We start from the raw sequence: 19,431 nt of genomic DNA, 5'->3' as shown, positions 1-19,431 counted from the left end.
CTAGCACGCCACATGCAGCGGCACAGCCAGAATACCCGGATGAGACGGCGGCATTTGATTCGTCCAGACAAGGACGGGTACGCGCAACATACAAACTCTCATATATTATTATTATTCTTCTTCTTCTTATTATTATTATTATTATCATTTAGAAAATATTTGTTAAAATATATCCAAGTTAATATATCGAGTAAATAAATGCATTTATTTACATATTATTCAGGACTGTACCAAAGCCTCCGGTAATGACGTATCCATCTCCACGGAGACTGCGCATAACCGCGCGTGCGCGGTTACATCCCACTATAAAAGCGCAGGCCGGCGGTTGGCGTGTTCTCTTTCAATCGGACCAGAGACAAGATGGTGAGTTTTGTAGTTCATCACTGCTCAGCCAATCTTCAGTAAATCCTTGCCATCCTCGCTTTTTTACAGTTGTTCTCATTTGAGATGAATGTTATAGCGTTAGATTAACATTTTAATCATATATTGTGTAGTTCATTGCATGTGTTTAAGCTGCGTAACTGATGTAAAATGGCGGCTGTTCACTAAGCGTGGTGCTGGTTAAAAACAAAGCAATAATTGTGTGGGTTTTTTTTGTGGGTTTTTTTAGGAAGGTGCTTTAAATGTGGCGTTTTTTCCCATTTTTTGGCAACGCCTTAACATTTAATTGTTTAAAAAAAAAAACTAATAATGATGTATATTTGTGAAACCGGCCTGTGTGGTAGGCCGCATCCCAAATACCCTCTGACTCGGCATATTAGTGCAGTTCACTTAAAGTAAAGTGTGTTGCTTTACTCCTAAAGTAGTGCACCTACGTCTTTAATAATGATTGGTTTGGTATTTGGCCTTAGTGAAGCCTGCATTAAGACAAGCTGGTCTTTTTACTTCTATAGAGGAAATTTAATTTACCGTAAGTTATATTCTTATGGCTTTGATTAACTAAACTGTGATTTAAAACGACTCCCAAGAGTAAATAAAATGTTTTATTAATGTTAATGTTTAAAATGTGGTTGAGTATGCTAGTTGCAGCTACGTTTTTAAAGCCATGTGCAGTTTTATTGCACGTGTTTATTGCTCAGAGCTGTAATGTCCTCCATGAAGGTGTGGAAATGAGTGAGTGAATGAGCTGTTTTTGCTCATACAGACCAGTAATACATGCACTATTTTCTGGAATAATGCATTGTATCATGTGACTATAAAACCACGTGGTCAGTGTTGGGTCTATTCAACTAAAAGAATTATCTTAACTTGTAGATCGGGCTGTTGGTGAGGAAAATTAACATTGGCTACTTGTGATATACCAGAATACTCAGATTAGTAATTTAATGCAATGTTATATTGAAGTTTTTTTCTCTCTATTTTCTGTTGGTTAAGCAGGCAACAAGTGTTTAAACTGCTCTCCCCTTTTTTTCTTTTTCAGTCTCACCGTAAGTTTTCAGCTCCCCGTCACGGGTCTCTGGGCTTCCTTCCTCGCAAGAGGAGCCGCAGACACCGCGGTAAGGTAAAGAGCTTCCCCAAGGATGACTCCAGCAAACCCGTCCACCTCACCGCCTTCCTGGGCTACAAAGCCGGCATGACGCACATCGTCCGTGAGGTCGACAGACCCGGCTCTAGTGAGTGTGCATTCTACCTCGTCTGTTTGTTAGTTATGCTTGTTTAAGATGCAGATATTTGGTTGAAAAAGTGGCAGCAGTGATGAGACTCTCGACGGGCGGACATATTTGGGGCCTCAAGCCCTTGCTGAATGTCGAGTACTGAGTCCGGTCATTTCAGTAACTGTACTTCTACTGTTGAAGAATGGCTTGCAGTTCTAAAATTAGCATTTTTAATCTCTTACAGAGGTGAACAAAAAGGAGGTTGTCGAGGCAGTCACCGTTGTCGAGACTCCTCCCATGATCGTCGTAGGAATCGTGGGATACGTCAAGACTCCTCGTGGTCTGCGTTCCTTCAAGACCATTTTTGCCGAGCACATCAGTGACGAGTGCAGACGCCGCTTCTACAAAAACTGGTGAGTCCTGTTTGATGGAGAAACATGAGCGTAATGGTGAATTGTCCATCTGCGTTGGAGCTTTATGACTCGGGCTAACGTGTCGGTGTGTCGCAGCTCCGCTCAGGTGCCTCGTGCCCTGATGAGCTCCAGGCTCCTCTGGCCGGTGGAAAGAGCTCCTTAGAAGCTGAGCCATGAGCCAAAAGCACCATTTGAGCTGTCAGTTGCCCTGCTATGGACGGGCTAACGGCTCTGCCCAGCCTCCTTCCTCTGACCCTGTGGGGTTATGAAGGGACTGCGTGCCAACCTCGTGCTTCTCTGCTTGTTCTCGTTGTGCGCGTTCAGGTACAAGTCCAAGAAGAAGGCTTTCACTAAGTACAGCAAGAAGTGGCAGGATGAGGAGGGCAAGAAACAGCTGGAGAAGGACTTTGCCTCTATGAAGAAATATTGCAAGGTCATTCGTATCATCGCCCACACACAGGTGAGCACTCTTATTGTGCTTATTTCAACTTTATCTCAAGAGGTGCTTGGCCCCCTGGTAGTGTATGCCAGACTGTGTCCTAACTTGCCCTTCCCCCTTTTCAGATGCGCCTGCTGCCCCTGAGGCAGAAGAAGGCCCACTTGATGGAGGTCCAGCTGAACGGCGGAACAATCTCAGAGAAGGTTGACTGGGCCCGGGAGAAACTGGAGCAGGCCGTCCCCATCAACAACGTGTTTGCCCAGGACGAGATGATCGATGTCATCGGAGTCACCAAGGGTCACGGCTACAAGGGTGAGTGCTCCTTTAATTCCCCGGTTTGTCTTTTTGACTCGTCTGTGTGTGGTGATGAGAACATGGATCAAGCGTCAGGAATGGCGCCCGAAAGGCATGAGGAAATTTTCCATGCTGCCTTCCTTCTGACAGCGCACGAAATTGGTGTTGAAATGAAATTAGTGGGTTTTTTATATCTTCCACATATAAAGTTTGCTGTTTTTGTTTGTAGGTGTGACAAGCCGTTGGCACACGAAGAAGCTGCCCCGTAAGACCCATCGTGGTCTGCGCAAGGTGGCGTGTATCGGAGCCTGGCATCCTGCCCGCGTGGCCTTCAGCGTGGCGCGTGCCGGTCAGAAGGGCTACCATCACCGCACAGAGATCAACAAGAAGGTGAACACCTTTACTGCTCTGCAACCGTTAATCACAATAACTAGTACATGCTCATAAACAAGACTCCCATTTCTTTTCTGCTTCTAGATCTACAAGATTGGACAGGGCTACCACACCAAGGATGGCAAATTGATCAAGAACAATGCCTCCACTGATTACGATCTGTCCAACAAGAGCATCAACCCACTGGTGAGTTTCAAGAATTAATGCTCTAGATTAGATTTATCAAAGATTAGTGTAACTGCTGATCAGTGGGGTGTAAAGAGAATCTGAGCTCTCTTAATCCTTATCCTGAGATTACACACAAACTGGACAGACTGTAGAATGGGGAAAATGCCAAGTATGGAAGCTGGCTTGTGCTACCGTTTGAGTATTAGTCTTATTTTAAGGTCTGACTGGTTAAGATGCTTTGAACCCCAACCTATTTCTTGTAGTGTGCACTGTTTAAATGGCTTAATATTGAACATCTAGGGCACCTTTGGAGCTGAATAATCCATGTTCACCTATGGGACTTGAGGTGTGCTAAACTCTGCTACACCTCTAGGGGGAGCTGATGCTTCACTAATGAAGCAGTAGGAATAAAAATGTTGGCTTGTATTGTAGCAGTGCAAGTGGAGACTGTATAGGGGCTACATTTTGATTGTCTTTAAAAGTGCATTTGTGTTCCTTATGTACAGCACTGACTTTAATCTCTGTGTCCAGGGTGGATTTGTCCACTACGGTGAGGTGACCAACGACTTCCTGATGCTGAAGGGATGTGTAGTTGGAACCAAGAAGAGGGTGCTGACCCTGCGCAAGTCTCTGCTGGTGCAGACGAGCCGTCGCGCTATGGAGAAGATCGACCTCAAATTCATCGACACCACCTCCAAATTCGGTCACGGACGTTTCCAGACTGTGGACGAGAAGAAGGCCTTCATGGTGAGTATCAAGCAGGGGTTTGTGCTGAAGCGGTGCACTGTTCGTAACCTGTTTCAGTACTGCAGTCTGAAATCCGGGTTCCATTCCAGTGCTATAGGAACGTTCGGTAAGGCAGGGGAGTGCGGCTCGTCTGTGCATAACTCCCTGTTCACTAACTGACGACAGCTTTTCAAAATCTAGATATAATTAGTTGACTTATTTCTTGGGTATGCAGATGCTCTGATAACAGGATTTTCTTTTAGTAGTTTGAATAAATTAGGCTTGCTCTGGTGTTCAGGTGGCTGGAAATGCATGTAGTGTGGCATGTTGGATTTGACTTAACCAGTTATTTTCCTCCTTTTCTGCAGGGTCCTCTCAAGAAAGACCGCATTGCCAAGGAGGAGTCTGCCTGAGCACCACGCTGCACTGCTCTGTGTGTGGATTCATGAATTGTCATGTAGCACTGCAGAGATGTTTAATAAAAAAAAAAAAATGGACAAAAACCTTTTGCATGTCTTCACTATTCCATACATTGCTTTTCAGATGAGCTTTTGAGCTGTTTGAGAATAAAAACAGCAAAGTCAAGCTTTTACCTATTGATCAGAAACTAGTGTGGAGAACTAGAGCATGGATTCTTGTACCTGTCTGGAGAGTGTGGAATTTCAGGCACTCATTTGGGTACACTTGGTCCTAGACATCAGTGGTCCTAAATACTTTGTACTTCATTTTAATGAAGGATGTATGAGGAGCAGTTCAATAAGAGCTGTAATACTCGTAGTTTTGCATTTATTGCAAGTAAGGGTCAGGGGTGTAAGGTAGGGGCTGAAGGTGCTGTTTAACAATGGACCGGTAATACATTCACTTTTGCAGCTGTTTATTCTAATTGGTCAACTTTTAATTTAGGATTCATTCACCTCACACTAGTACAATCTATGAAAAATCTTAGCACATGGAATAAGAGCCATGCCTGCACACTTCAGGTGGTGTGTTTTGTTTTTGTTTTTTTTTGTTTTTTTTGTGTTTGTTTGTAAGCCATAAGGTTTTCCAAATAGGTTTTCTATTTTCATTTTTATCTTTATGGAGCATGGTGGTAGGAAAAATGATGCAAATATGACAGTTGTGCAATTCCAGAAGCTTTCACCAGGTGGTGTCTGTTAGGCTTTTGTTCTCGCAACTAAACTTTCCCTACAGTCTTTGGAATTGTAATTAAGCCATCTTAAAGTGGAACTGTGGCAGGCTAAAGCCTGTTTCTAGACTTCCTTTATCATAAGCAAGTGCTGTATCCTGGTCAGGATTGCAGTGGATCTGGAGTCTATCCCTGGATTGCTGGGTGTGAGGTGGGAATGTGTCCTGGATGGGATGCCAGTTCTTCTTGGGAGTGTAAACTCCATATACACTGTAACCTTTGATGCTTTTATCCCAAGTGAAAGTGAGACAAATTTCAAATGAGTCCTACTTTATAGGGGAGTGGTTGAGGGTTATGGGTTTTGTGTGTTGGCATTTAAACTCATCCACCTATCGAGCTACATCTTGAACTGCTTTAGCTCAAACTGTACATGGTGCAGAGAAGATTGACACCTGAAGTCCATGGAAAGCTCTAAGGCACGAGTCTTCAGTCTTATCTGCAAAGGGCTAGTGTGGCTGCAGGCTTTCATTCCAACCAAGCAGGAGTCACACCTGATTCCACTTGTTTAATCAGTTCACCTTGGACTCCAATCAACTCTCAAGTGTGCCTCCTATTTGGCTAGAATAAAAGCCTGCAGCCACACCGGCCCTTTGTGGATAAGATTGAAGACCCCTGCTCTAAGGGTACAGAAGTTCAAATGTTCCCTGGCTGGCGCGAGTGAAGAAGCAGCAACTGGGATTGAATCAAAGCTCAGAAAAGAACAGCAGCAGGGAACCGATGTTCTGGGTTCTGTTCAAGCTGTTTGTGATGCTGTTAGTGATCCTGACCCCTTCTGCTATCTGGACCTGCCTGATCCATCCTGATGCCATACTTCTGGTTGGAGTTCTCATCACCTGAAAATCACTTGCTGCTGCTGAGGATGGCCCCACATGGGTAGCCTAAAGATACATGAGATTACTGAGGATGGCCCCACATGGGCAGCCTAAAGATACATGAGATTACTGAGGATGGCCCCACATGGGCAGCCTAAAGATACAAGAGATTACTGAGGATGGCCCCACATGGGCAGCCTAAAGATACATGAGATTACTGAGGATGGCCCCACATGGGCAGCCTAAAGATCCATGAGATTACTGAGGATGGTACCTCTTAAAAACCATGATGATGGCTTTGGACTTTTTGCTTTGGACAGTTTTGCACTCAAGTCTCCATCAGTGAACAGCTGATAACTTCAAAATAGACTTCATGTGAAAACTATAATCAATTTCCTATTTACAAAATTGCACTTTTTGTCCATGTAGTACACAGTTATAGAAGGGAATGATTTATAATCGCACTATCCGGTGTCACCCAGATGAGGACGGGTTCCCTTTTGAGTCTCGTTCCTCTCAAGGTTTCTTCCTCATGTCGTCTCAGGGAGTTTTTCTTTGTCACTGTCGCCTCTGGGCAATGTATACATTTATAAGTTTAAAACATATATCCTGAATTTATATAGTTCTGTAAAGCTGCTTTGGGACAATGGCCATTGTTAAAAGCGCTATACAAATAGAATTGAATTGAATTTGAGCTGTTTCATTGTTCCTGAGGTTCCAGCTTCGACTCTGTCCCCCTCAGGTGTGGCTTTGCTTCCTGTCTCAACCCTGTAGCCATTTTTAGGTGAGGTTTGTATACACCATGCCTGACTGCCTCCTTAACAGATTTTAATGGGTTTAGCGTTGAGCTTTGGGCAATGCCGAGGCCATTACAGGCTTTTTTGCATGACAGCCCATGGCTCGCCTCAAGCATCAGGACTGCTGATTCACGCCAAGATCTGACTGAGAGTCATCAGCGACGTCAGACGCTTCCCCTGTGTAACATTACCCCAATTCTGAGCCTGTTCTTCATCACAGAGCTTGGTGTGTTCAGCAGTACTGTAGTGCTTCAAATCAGGGTATGAAATCTGGACATAATCCCTCAATGTGAGGACAACTTCACCTAATAGTATGAAAAAAATATTCTGATCCCCTGAACAAATGAGAACACGCGCTTATGACGTTATATACCAACCATAATAATGTCTAATGTTAACAATCACACTGGTAAACATTCAGCAATATCATTTTAGCTCTAATGTGTAAGGAATAAAATACTCTGTCATGCTGATATAGGAAAATAATCCATTTTCAGGGTGGGGTGATGAAGCAAACTTAAAAAAAAAAGCAGTCCTCTCCTGAAGACTTTCCTGTGGCGGAAAACTTAATACTGACTTGTTGCAACATGCTGACACTGGAGACTCCTTCCATAAATGTTCAGTAAACATGTCATTAGAGAAACCGTCACTATATAGACGATGAAGCATTTTTCTTTGAGAAATAACAAGCTGTTTAAAATCCCTTTGTTAGTCTTAGATTAGTCTCTGTGAATAAGCTGTTGTTATAGAAACTATAAGTTATTAACTATATTACAATATCACCTTCAAACTTTAAGCCATGCCCTCTAGGATTTTGGACGCTAGTGCATATTTTTATGAGCAATTTGCTAGCAGTTGAATCTTTCCATGACTGGAATATGGAACTGTACTACAGAACCTATTCACAAATATGATACATGTGCATCCTTCACTACCTTAATGTGTTTGTGATCATCCACACGAGTGATCCGACCTGAGACTGGATGAGCGTTGTGATGCACATCAGGCGCCGGGTCAATGTTGGCCTTGTGGACTCCCTGACTCAGCTCAAGTCGAGGCCCTCGGGTGCACAGTCGATACCGAACACTGAACACGTGCTAATTAGCATTGTACTCTCACAAGGTAACGCCGCAGGATGAGAGAGATGATTGTAAAGAGGCCTGGCTTCAATCTTTGAAGTCGTCTGCCCTTGGGAAAGTGTTGACACGCTCTCTGGATCAGCACTTCTCTCTGTGAACACACCTCTTTTAGTCTCAGTACTGAACCCTTCCCCCAGTTTAAACCGGAATTGTATTTTACAGCAACACTTGAGATAATGTCTGTATTAGCATTATGTACTTGTATGTGAAGTTAAGGCATAATTGAGGCAATAATTGTTTTGCCAAAAATTAAATGTACACAATGTTCCCTTTACCTCAGAGGTAGCCAATCAGCCCAGACATGCATGGTGTCTGACATTTGCTTTTTTTTTTTTTTTTTTTTCCCCACAAATGGAGTGCTAGCAAACTGAACCAGTCAATGCTTGGATGTTTTGCTCTTTGAGATATTAGATATCACACAAAGATACTAAAAAAAATTAATTCTTGGATTTCCTCAGGAAGCATCGCTAGCGAGCCAACATTCCCTTTACTGGCATACGAGACTAGCATTCAGTACACACTACACACACTGTTGAATTCTCTATTCTGATTGGTCAGAAAGTTGATTCATTCTCTAGAACAGCAGCTCTGACAGTAGTGCAGCTGCAAATCACATCTTTATATGAATGTGTTCTATAATAACAACTTATGTGGGTATTCGTTGACAGAGCAACGTTTTCTGTTAGGAAATGTTTAACACTTAAGGAAGGAGTCTCCAGTATCAGTGTTTTGTAACAGTCAGCCGTAAAGCCGTAACTTCATGTTTTCTGACATCTTCAGGACAGATGAGTTTACGCTTTGACAAACTTTTTTCTCTCATCTTATGAACTTAAAGAGATGAAAAAAGAGAGTCTGGTGAGGGAATGACTGCGTATAGCTGCTGTAGCATAAGGGAGAACAGGAACTAACTTGTTTCATGGACATTCCACAACATAAAATGTAACTATAAATGGATAAAAGAATATGTTCTTTATTCTTTAATAAAAAATTGTAATCACTGGCATATTGCTGTGGTATAAGAGGAATAAAACACTGAGACATGATGTTATTGGAAAAGAACTTTGGGGTGGTAACAGTAACTCTGCTTCATTCCATCTACCCATCACTGATTATTTTCCTGTAACAGCATGACAGACTGTTTTATTCCTTCCATTTCAACACCCACCATTAAGTGGTTAAGTTGATGGAAAAACCCATGTGAGATTTTTTTACTGATGAAGGGAAGAGAGCTATCTTGTTGGTTTTCTTTTTATGTTTATGACCTAACCCTGAGGGAAGAACTCAACTAATTAAGCCTCTTTGTCCTCTGCGCAGAAATGCTTCCTTTAGCGTTTCTATTGTAGTGGTGTAGTGAAGAACCCTGAAACTGGATCGATCTCCATCTTGGCTGATATCATGTACTCTTGGCAGCAATCACACATACGCATATTGGTAATATATCAAGAATGTTAATAAGGATTTTTCAAGGAAAATATGGATGTCGAGGATATGATACACAACTGTATTACTTTGGCGTCCAACTCTAATCTTACTGTAGGGAATCCAAGACGTCGATTCTGAGAGTTGATTGTTCATTTGAAAAGTTTCAGGCTGTCTGTCTTTGAGCTATAAAACTGTGCTGGTATAAAACTGAACACTTCATGGATATGCCTGTTTATCTCAAACCTGACCTGAAACAGGGTGTTTTGCGGTACAGATATGACTAAACGAGTGCCAGAGGAAGTGGTGCACGGTGCTGAAATGGATTTGGAGCCTGTTCCCATGGACACGCTTTCCTTAAAGCCGGCAGCATCGGCAGTGAGGATGGAGCGCTTCTCCTTCTCATCGTTAGAGGGCACGAATAACTGTGCAGAGACCAACTGAGGATCCTGGGAACTCATTATCTGTGACTCTCACCTTTTTTTTCTACCTCGGTAGACTCCATACCATTGTATTAAAAAATGAGATGTACACAGTGTCCTTTTTAATGCAATACATATTTGGTGTTTGAAGTTTGTTTAGTTCTGTATTGACGTTATCCATTATTAATGCACTCGTTTCTATAGTAACAGCTCACCGACAGGGACTTGTACGACGAACCGATTAAAAACGTGTGTAATTGTTGACATGTTGAAGTTTTTTTTCCTTAACATTTATGGAAGGAATCTCCAGTGTCAGTGCTCTGTGACAGTCAGAGGTAAAGCTGTAATTTTACGTTGTCTGCCATCTTCAGGACAGAGGAGTTTACGCTTTTTTGCGGTTTCTTGGTAACATGACAAGCTGCTTTTTTTGTTTTGTTAACTTCAAGAGAAAATAAAGAGGCTGGTGAGGGAATGACTGTTTATAGCTGCTATAATGTAAGCGAGAACAGGAAATAACTTGTTGTGTGGACGTTCCACAACATTAAACGTAACTTTGGATGGATAAAAAGTATGATGTGTCGTTCTTTAATACATAAAAATTGTTAGTGTTGGCAAACTGCTGAGGAATAAAACACTTCATGATGTGCTGTAAAAAGAAAATATGCTCCAGACCACATCACACCACCCATTTGTTGATTATGCTGATGTGATCTTTTTTTGGCATTACTCTGTACGAGTGTCAGACTCACATAAGGGGGCGTGGCCTAAAGTTTGAAGGTGAAATTGTACATTAGAAGTAACTTTATAATATAATTCACATTTAATTTGGATTTTTAACTTTCAATCTTTCTATGCTAAACCTTACCCTTACTTGATACCCTTCTAGCTAGACAACAAATGTGTGTCTCATGATGTCCCGGTTTCTCGGAGGTGATTGTAGATGACCTAGATGTGTTGCTTATGTGTGTGTGTGTGTGTGTGTGTGTGTGTCAGCGTGTGGAGGGGAAAAAAGGCCAGGTCGTGTGTGATGTGCTCTTATGTAATCTGTAAACACACACACACACTGCTACTGCTGCTGCTGTGGGAGCGAGGCTTTAGTATTCCAGGCAGAAGGGGACATGCTGTTCAAAACACACACACACACACACACACACACACACACACACACACACACTGTCTCTTTTAGTGCTGCAGTGAGGAACACAGGGTATGTTTGATCACTACAACAGAACTGAATGTGAGAGACGGTGTAGTGACCGTGGTGATCTCCCTGACATCATCTTTATAAAAGAAGCACTGAGCTACGTTCTGCAGGAAATGTTTAACTCCTGGAGTATTAGCTTCTCAGTGTAACAGCCGCTTACTTAATACCTTATTTTACATAGAGAGTATGTTTACTGCAATGCTAGCTAGCTAGCTGGCTATATTTAACACCTTATTTTATAGAGGTGCTAGCAAATTTGGTTGTCTTACTACAGAGCCTAGCTATCTAATAGCAAGCTAGTGCAACCTAGCTAGCTATTTAGGTTGCGTAAGTTTAGTTACTGCACTGACAGACTCTTATTTTAATGCATAATTATTTAATACTTTATTTTACAGAGTTATAGTATCTAACTACCTAGACAGCTATTTTTATTTTTAACTGTAATGCTAGCTAGCTTATTTAATTAGCTAGCTAGCTGTAGAAAACAGTTCACACATGTTTGTGTCTTTGTCATTTTGTCCATTTTGCTTCAGAGAGTGTCAACATTTTGTGTGGGATTAGTTTTATGTACAACGGGCCTCGTGTAACACACAGGATACGAACAAATTTATTCCTAAATCATTCACAAGAAATGCATAAGTTTCTTGTATCCCGTGTTCCTGAGTTTGTGTATTTTACGTATAAACAGACTCAATATTGTGACCCTCAGTCAGCTTTAAATCATATCATTTTTGATAAGTTGCTGTGATATCATATACAGATTACGCTGTCAAGTTGAAATCAATGATTAATTAAAATTACACACCAATTTAATGAACACTTAGTGAAGATTAGTGGCTTCATATTAATGACTTGAAAGAAAGCGATTCCAAAGCAAATCCATGAATTAAAAGACAAATAAGAGTAGCGATTTTACTAGGACAAAAGTAATGGCGCCCTATAAAAGGAGGAAGCGTTAGTGTGTAGCCGACACGCTGCAATGGCTGAGCTGCATTACTAGATTCAGCACAAACAGCACACTACTTAGAAGGCACTTTTTCACTGTTTACATACCATTTTGCTGTTTTCAGCTCTCATTTATGTGTGATTGGTGTGTATCAACATAATGCAGAATATCAGCCGAAATATCTGTAAATCTGTTGGGAATTTTTAGTTCAGTTTGGCCAAGAAAACATTTACACACAGCTTTACCAAATTTTGATAATTGCAAACTTTTGTAAACTTATTTACACTTCATGCATCGACTGAAAGACCATGTCCATCTTAAAAACAAACAAATGGCAAACTAGCCAAGTAGTATTCATTACGTATTGAAAACCAACAATTTTACATTTGGAATCCTGTAAAATTTAGTTTGACAACACCTCGCTGTACGAGTTACATGAATTGCAAGACCATTCTGGAGCTATCTGATCGTTAAAATGCTTTTAATAGTGGTTAGATGGTTGATATTCTCTTTTTATCTGTTATTTATATGTTTTATGGATAGTCCCGCCAAGGTACAGGAAATATCTCATATTCCCTGGTTCCTATTTCCATCCATTTGAACCTAAAATGAGTAATGGAGGTTTGATAGATCTCCGGTAATAGATTAAAAGTACAGCGCCTGTCATAATGAAAATGAAAGACGTCGAAAAATCACCTGCCTGCTGGGAAGAGGAATTGAAATTGTAGCGGCTCTAATTTCAATCCGCAGGCTGCGGCCCAAACGACAGTGAGTAATTTAAACGAAAAAAGCCAGACATTAATCAGTCAGTAATCTTGATCAAGGGAAAACGAGAGGCTATTACCTGATGATTGATTTCCTCTGTTTAAATTGTGTCGCTTTTTAATGGTTTTATTGTAATGAGGCACTGTAGGAAAAAAAGGAGAGAGAGAGAGAGAGGGATGGATAGATGGAGTTGATGTGTGTCTTTAAAATGACACAAGGGAGAAAAAAGACATGCAAATGAAGGAAAGATGAGAGATTGATGGACGGATTGAGTGTCTAGTCAATTTAGACTGGTTAAAAAAAAAAAAGGAAACAGTGCCACCAATGAGGTTCTAGTTCAGGAAAAGTATTGCAGTGATTCTGCTGGAATCTGAAAAAGGTCAGAGGTCACGATATGTGCGAAAAACACACAGAAACAGCGGCTTTTGTTCCCCCTGGGGTTCGTCTTTTATTCATCAGAACTTGATGCATCCAAGTTGAGGATCATTCTGTTTTTGGCACCTTTTAGAGTTCATTTGAAACAACACACTGAAATTATTTTAAAGGAAAAAAACATGGCTAAGGCTGTGTGATTTTCAAAATGAAATATGTACATTTACATAGAAAGAATGAACAAAAAATGTAAAAAGCAGTCAAAGATAGTAGTAGGTTGATTTGTTACCAAAGCCGTATAATGAATTGGATTTAAAAAAGAAAAGAAAAGAAAAGAAAAAGTACACATTAAAGTTTTTTAGCATTGCTTTTTTCCCCGTTATAATTATTGTTATCCTTTAAAACGTCTCAAGAGCAGATTTTCTGTAAATTTATAGCATGCATTTAATTTCTGTATTATTCATGAGTTACTTAGCTTCATGTCTTGTAACGTTTCATTGTTAATTTTGTCACTTGCTTTTTTCCCCGCAAGGATTAAGTGTTCAGCATCCTCGTCTTTTTCCTCGCCCTCTCCTCCTTGCTTTTTTTTCATCCTCCATCTTGGCAGTGGATCCTGGAGTCCATCAGTTGACCTCTGACCTTTCCCCTTCAGCGGCTGCCTTTCGCTCGGTTCTGCGCTCCCTCGGTGGCTGAAGGCGGGAGGAGGAAAATAAAGAAAGCGGACAGGGACGGAGCAAAAGATGAGAAGGTTCGTTTTAAAAGAATAGATTTTTCATCGAAAGTCAAAAGTGTCTCTTTGTTCCAGCAGCTTTGTGGTGGAAAATCTTGGCGTTTTTTCACTTTTACTTTCTTTCTCCACGTCGCTCGGTTTCTCATCACCCGCCAGTTTTGCACTTTGTGTGTGTATTCTTGTCCATTTTTGTTAGATTTTTTTTTTGCACTTCAGAAAAGTCTTTAAATAAGTTAGAAAATTAATACATTATATATATTTATATAATGTATAGCTTTGTTTGCAGTCTGGGCTACTCCTTACTGAAATCCCTACTGCGGTGTTTCACAGTTTTTATGTAAAAATAGATAAATAAATAAAAAGCAAACAAAATCACAAATGATCAAATCAGTACGTACAAGCGTAAAAGAAAGTACAAGCTTTTTGTTTTTACCCTGGGCCTTGTTTCAGTACCACACTTTAACACGCCCTTATTGACTTCCTTTCACGTTTTTTTCCTCGGTTAAATTCTGGCGCCATCTTAAGAGCAAGAACAACATTTTATTAGCTAAAGCGAAGATTATTACACGAGGGATCATCGCCCGAGTAGATTTCAGGAGCATTAGCCTTCCTAGAAAATGGTGGATGAAGCTGCTTTTAAGTGTAAAAAAGGACCAAACAGTTCTAATTTAAAAAATTCAGCATGTCAAATATCAAACTGGGATTACTCCAAGTTCTTCACCTGCACTGACAGCCAAAGAAACTGTTACTGTGTTGCTAGCGAATTAGCAAGCCAATATGACTCATGGGTCAAAAAAAGTTAATTGCCATGGAGATTGTTTCGACGCCAAGGTCGAGTGTTTTCCTCTTGAAAATTTCACTGCAAGTGCCCACTCTTCTAAGGGAAAGTCGACGAAGGCGTGTTAGGAATGGTAATAAAATTCAGGGCCAGTGTGTCTAATAACGCACCTAAATTCACACACCCAAGCTGGTTTGATCTAAGATAAAATGGCGGGAAAAAAATCATGCAAACATGACAGACTGTGGAAAAGAACAGGAACTCCGCCCAGCTCTTCCTAATCATGAGAACTCACGGTACATGAAATTTGAGCGGTAAAATTTTAGGGCTCTGATCTTGTTGCCCCTTGTCGTGTTTATTTCAGCGGGGATGGGGTTCCTCATACCGGCGTGGTGCGTCGGTTGGCTGAGTTTCCGTGAGCCGAGTCCTTCAGGTCCTTCTGGATGCAGTTGTGGACCTGGAGGAAGTCCCTGTCCGAGTTGTAGGTGGCCGTCGGGGTGCCGTGGCCCCCCTTTAGCGCGTACATGGAGATCTCGGTGGAGGGCAGGGTGCCGAAGCCTTTCAGACCGACCGGGGAGGCTTCACGTGACTGTGAGCGCTCTGTCGAGCGTGATGAGGAACGCGACTGAGAATTCGAGCGTGAGCGGCGCCGGTAGCGGTAGCGATAGCTGGGGATTCGTGTAATGGCTGAACCATGCAGGTAATCGGCGGCCCTCACGCCCGATCTCAACTCTCGGTGCCGATCGATGAACATGTGCACAGCCAGGACTCCCACCATCTCGGCCATGATGAAGGACAGCGCACCGAAGTAGAAGCTCCAGCCGTACGAGTAGCTGTTCTTCTTCGAGTCGCTCTTGGTGGGGTCGCCTGCGTTCGCTGATATGTACACGATCATGCCGATGATATTACTGAGACCTGTCGGAGACACAAAGTTAGACGCAACACTTAGCACAACACGTAGCACTGCATGGCCAACTCAACTGATACATCCCTCACCATTGCTAACAACTCTAAGCTAGCATGAGCCTCAAATCATGGTATGCTTTCTTTTTTTTTTTGTCATAATTGAATAATTTACATTTCAGCTCATCCCTTGTGAAAAAGTTCCATAAATTTGTAACATTTTTTCTAGAAATGTCGAAAAGGGAATCCATACTTTTTTTTTGTAAGGCTAAGCTCACTAATCACAAAAGCTAGCAAGGGCTGGTTAGTTTTGCTAATAATGCTATGCTAGTGAGAACTGATAACCACTAGGTCCTATACTGAGTTATAAATATGCTCTTTTAACTGTTTAACTATATTTAAAAGTAGGTTGTGAATAAAAATCCTTATAACAAGCAAAAGCCAACAGAGACCAGCTAATTTTAAGATAATCAGATTATAACTCCTAGCTTTCATTCACTGTGGGCCATGCTAGCGTTTCTGAGAGAAATATTCCTTTAAATTGAACACTTGTATGAAAAAATCACTTAATCAGTTCATCAGTAATGAACTCTGTGTGTGTGTGTGTGTGTGTGTGTATGTGTGTGTGTTTAGGCTACAGTGTGTTAGCGTACGTGTAAAACTAGCCTTTTGTCTTATCCGGGGTGATCTGAGGTAAACGTGACCTGCACAATGCTGCGTTCTGTCACACACCTGTCTGTGGTAGAGTCAAACCGAAAAGATAGATCATTGGGAAAGTGTGTCAGGGACAACGTATTTTTAGCGTGTGAATCCCAAACGGCCTCTTTTTAGCCTAGCAACAGGATCAGAGGCAGGAAAAGAGAGTGAGCTGAATATTCTTGCTTCTCTGCATGTACAGTATCAGATCAGTATCATTTTCTTTTCAGAAGTATTAACGGTGTCATTTTTCTCTTATTGATTGTTTTTGTTTATGTTGGACTAAGAATGTGGTCTGATTTAAAGTAGTGTAAAAGTTAGAATAACACGTTCATGGTGTTACTCAGATGATGGGCAGTAGCGTTAGTCCATATTATTCCACAGTGCAGGTGAATTCTGTAATCTGATTGGTCAGATGGGGTTGATTCGTTTTCTATTACAGCACGTTTATTTTAATGTGCTTGTTCTACAATACGTTCTTGTTTCTATAGCAACCGCTCAGTCACAGGGACTTGTACGGCGGATGTGCCACATAATCTAATTCTAATAATAAATTAATTAAAAACATGCTGTTATTCAACAAATAAAAATGTGTGTAGTTGTTAATATGGTGAACTTTTTTTTTATAAGGAGACGATTATTTAGCATTTTTAGAACAGGAACTATCTTGTTTCATCGACGTTCCACAACATTAAATGTAACTATAAACTGATAAAATGTAAAGCGTGCCATTCTTAAAAAATTGTTAATGTTGACAAACTGCTCTGGTATAAGAGTAATAAACACTTCAGGACATGCTGGTATTGGAAAATAATCAACTTCAGGGTGGTACCAGTGACTCTGCTTCATCACACCGCCCCATGGTTGATTATTTTCCTCTAACAGCATGACACAGAGTGTTTTATTCCTTACAACTTTGTGACTGACTTACAAATGTCCATTATTTTCTTTTCTTACAATGCCTCAAACGTGCAGTCAGGTCTAGAATTACTGGCACCCTTCTAATGCAAAAATGATTGTAATATAAATATACTTTTTACACAATAAATCAAAATTTTGTTCGACAGTTGTTGCACTAAATAACAATATGGTGAACTTAAGGAATTTAAGCTTTCTAAAGTGCATGGATATGTCATCTCTGACATAAGAATAAATGTATCTATACCCGGTATTAATTATTTGGCAAGTCAAAATATTGATTTTATTTGTATTTTTAACTTCATTCAAATGGATAAAACCAAATCCCCACCACAACTATTTACTTTGTTCCTGTTCCTGAATTCATTTCACCCATAATCACCAAACCTGTATGTCAGTAATACTGTGATCTGAAACCGATACTCAGTAGAACGCGAGTTTTTTCCCGGAGTTATTGAATTTCGCACTGTTTCTCGTCACCTGCAGAGACGAAGAGGATTCCGGCGCTGAGGATGATGTTGTGGCGGGACTTGTAGAATTCGCTGGCAGCTATACACAGGCCTCCCATGAAGAGCAGGATCACGCTGAGGATGGGGAAGATGCTGGATGCTCTCACAGCACCTACAGAGCGAGACAGTGAGATGATCAATCACGCTGATAACGCCTGAACATCTCATCACAGGATGTCAGATCGGAGAGAGAGAGAGAGAGAGAGAGAGAGAGAGAGAGAGAGAATGGGGAAAAATGTCATATTGTGTGATTTCATCATTTGCTCTGTTCTCTTCACCACACAAGGCAATCAGTGCCCCGTCAGCATGTAAATAAACTTCTAAACGTGTGTATGAGAGCGTCCTGAATCTGTGTTATCTATAAGAACGAGCATTCTGAATGCCATGCTTGGATTAGACTCTGGAACTGGACTGAATTCACTTGTAAATATCAGATACACTACTGTATGACTGGAACTCTAGCAGGCTTCTACACAGTAGTAGTAATGTCATGTGGAAATGTGTGCCATCCAAAATGATGTGCTAGTATGCGGGTGTGTCCTGATCGCTTCCTGCTGCTTCTTCTACACTTCTCAGGCTCCTTACAGGGAAATCGAAATGAGCTTTCACTCAAGGTGATGAACGGCATTTTAATTCTCCGCCGTTTTGTCTTTCTCCTCTCTCAATCACAATCTTGTCTGCTTTTACTTTTCCAGCTCATGGAACCAGTGAACCTTCCTGCAAGTCCCATCCTCTACTGTAACGTTATTTCTGTTGAGTTCAACCTTGCTGAAAGGCATTTGCATTGTTGACCAGTAGCACAACTGCTTTGGCTGCATTCACACCTAAACTGAGATTGCAGAACCAGAAGTCCAGGAGGTAGAGCTGGACCTGCTCCAAATCCTCCTAGAACCCCTAACCCCTGACCCACTAGATGCTACAACATGGAACGACACACACTGTCTGAGACACAGTGAGTTTTCTCCACCCCTGGAATTTTGGCTCAAATTCCTCCCATATAGGAGGAGCTGGATCAGGACTCCACCCCCTGGACTTCTGGTTCTGGAGTAAAGGGTACTTATGTAAATCGATGATCCTTCATCCATTTAACTGATTTTTTTTATCGTGTTTGATGAGCTTGCTAGGTTGGTAAAACTATGGATGTTGAGAATTTAGTGTACACACAGGACTTGATTTAACACCTCTAAATTAATTTAGGAACATTAAGAATTGCATTAAAGTTGGTAAGTTTGTACAGCTCCAGGTCCCTGGTTCGATCCTGAGCTCGGGATACTGTCTGTGTGGAGTTTCACATGTTCTCCAGGTGTCCATGGGTTTCATCTGGGTTCTCTAGTTTCCTCCCACTTCACAAAAACATGCTAGGTGGATTGATGACTCTAAATTTCCCCTAGGTGTGAATGAGTGTGTGAATGAGTGTGTGTACTGTGCCCTGTAACGGACTGGTGTGCATTCCCGTTTCATGTCCAGCGTTCCCAGAATAGGGAATTCAAAGTGAATGAATGCATGAATTGCATTTACAAAGCTAGTAAAAAACAGAAAGAATTAAATTCTAAATTCCTAACAGAACCAAATGAACAAATGGAGCACGTCCTACTTCTATTAGCACTACATATCTTGGTGTAATATCAGTATCCCTCCTTCTCCCTCATTTTTTCCCTCTGGTGTAGGATTCTGTTCATCTGATTAAATATACCATACTGTTAACTCCCACTGATCCCTGAACACCAACCGCTGCTTTCGTCCTGCCTCCAGTTCTGCATTATCCTGGGGGATATTGACATGGCCAATCACGGCACGTTACCTGTCA

At 41.4% G+C, this 19,431-nt stretch overlaps 2 protein-coding genes and 2 non-coding genes across 4 annotated transcripts in view; 3 read left to right on the top strand and 1 right to left on the bottom strand.

The window, feature by feature from the left end:
* The first annotated feature begins 228 nt into the window (after positions 1–228).
* On the top strand, positions 229–4,613 carry rpl3 (ribosomal protein L3). The gene is made up of 9 exons (XM_026916326.3): positions 229–363; positions 1,421–1,613; positions 1,840–2,008; positions 2,333–2,468; positions 2,573–2,759; positions 2,971–3,131; positions 3,219–3,320; positions 3,834–4,049; positions 4,397–4,613. The coding sequence occupies exons 1-9, from the start codon at positions 361–363 to the stop codon at positions 4,439–4,441; spliced, it is 1,212 nt and encodes a 403-aa protein (XP_026772127.1). The 5' UTR covers positions 229–360; the 3' UTR covers positions 4,442–4,613.
* LOC113528657 (small nucleolar RNA U83B) lies at positions 2,803–2,895 on the top strand. The gene has a single exon (XR_003402972.1). It is a non-coding gene; the product is annotated as a small nucleolar RNA U83B (small nucleolar RNA).
* On the top strand, positions 4,082–4,216 carry LOC113528655 (small nucleolar RNA SNORA54). The gene has a single exon (XR_003402970.1). It is a non-coding gene; the product is annotated as a small nucleolar RNA SNORA54 (small nucleolar RNA).
* An 8,528-nt stretch (positions 4,614–13,141) lies between the features above and the next one.
* The window catches only part of LOC113528048 (voltage-dependent calcium channel gamma-2 subunit), a 57,868-nt gene continuing 51,578 nt past the window's right edge, over positions 13,142–19,431 (bottom strand). The window contains exons 3-4 of the mRNA XM_026916304.3: positions 17,596–17,736; positions 13,142–15,513 (exon numbers count right to left, since the gene is read on the bottom strand). Of these exons, the coding sequence (XP_026772105.1) occupies positions 14,978–15,513; positions 17,596–17,736 (677 nt within the window). The 3' untranslated portion in view covers positions 13,142–14,977. The remainder of the gene's footprint in view (positions 15,514–17,595; positions 17,737–19,431) is intronic.

This window comes from Pangasianodon hypophthalmus, chromosome 13 (genome assembly GCF_027358585.1).
Source record: "Pangasianodon hypophthalmus isolate fPanHyp1 chromosome 13, fPanHyp1.pri, whole genome shotgun sequence".
In the NCBI taxonomy this organism is placed as follows: domain Eukaryota; kingdom Metazoa; phylum Chordata; class Actinopteri; order Siluriformes; family Pangasiidae; genus Pangasianodon; species Pangasianodon hypophthalmus.
This window is presented reverse-complemented; position numbering and strand designations above follow the sequence as displayed.

Excerpts from the sequence above, each read along its gene's own strand:
- rpl3 (XM_026916326.3), top strand. Across the intron at positions 1,614-1,839 it reads GGTCGACAGACCCGGCTCTA|AGGTGAACAAAAAGGAGGTT; the intron begins GTGAGTGTGCAT and ends AATCTCTTACAG. Across the intron at positions 4,050-4,396 it reads ACGAGAAGAAGGCCTTCATG|GGTCCTCTCAAGAAAGACCG; the intron begins GTGAGTATCAAG and ends CCTTTTCTGCAG.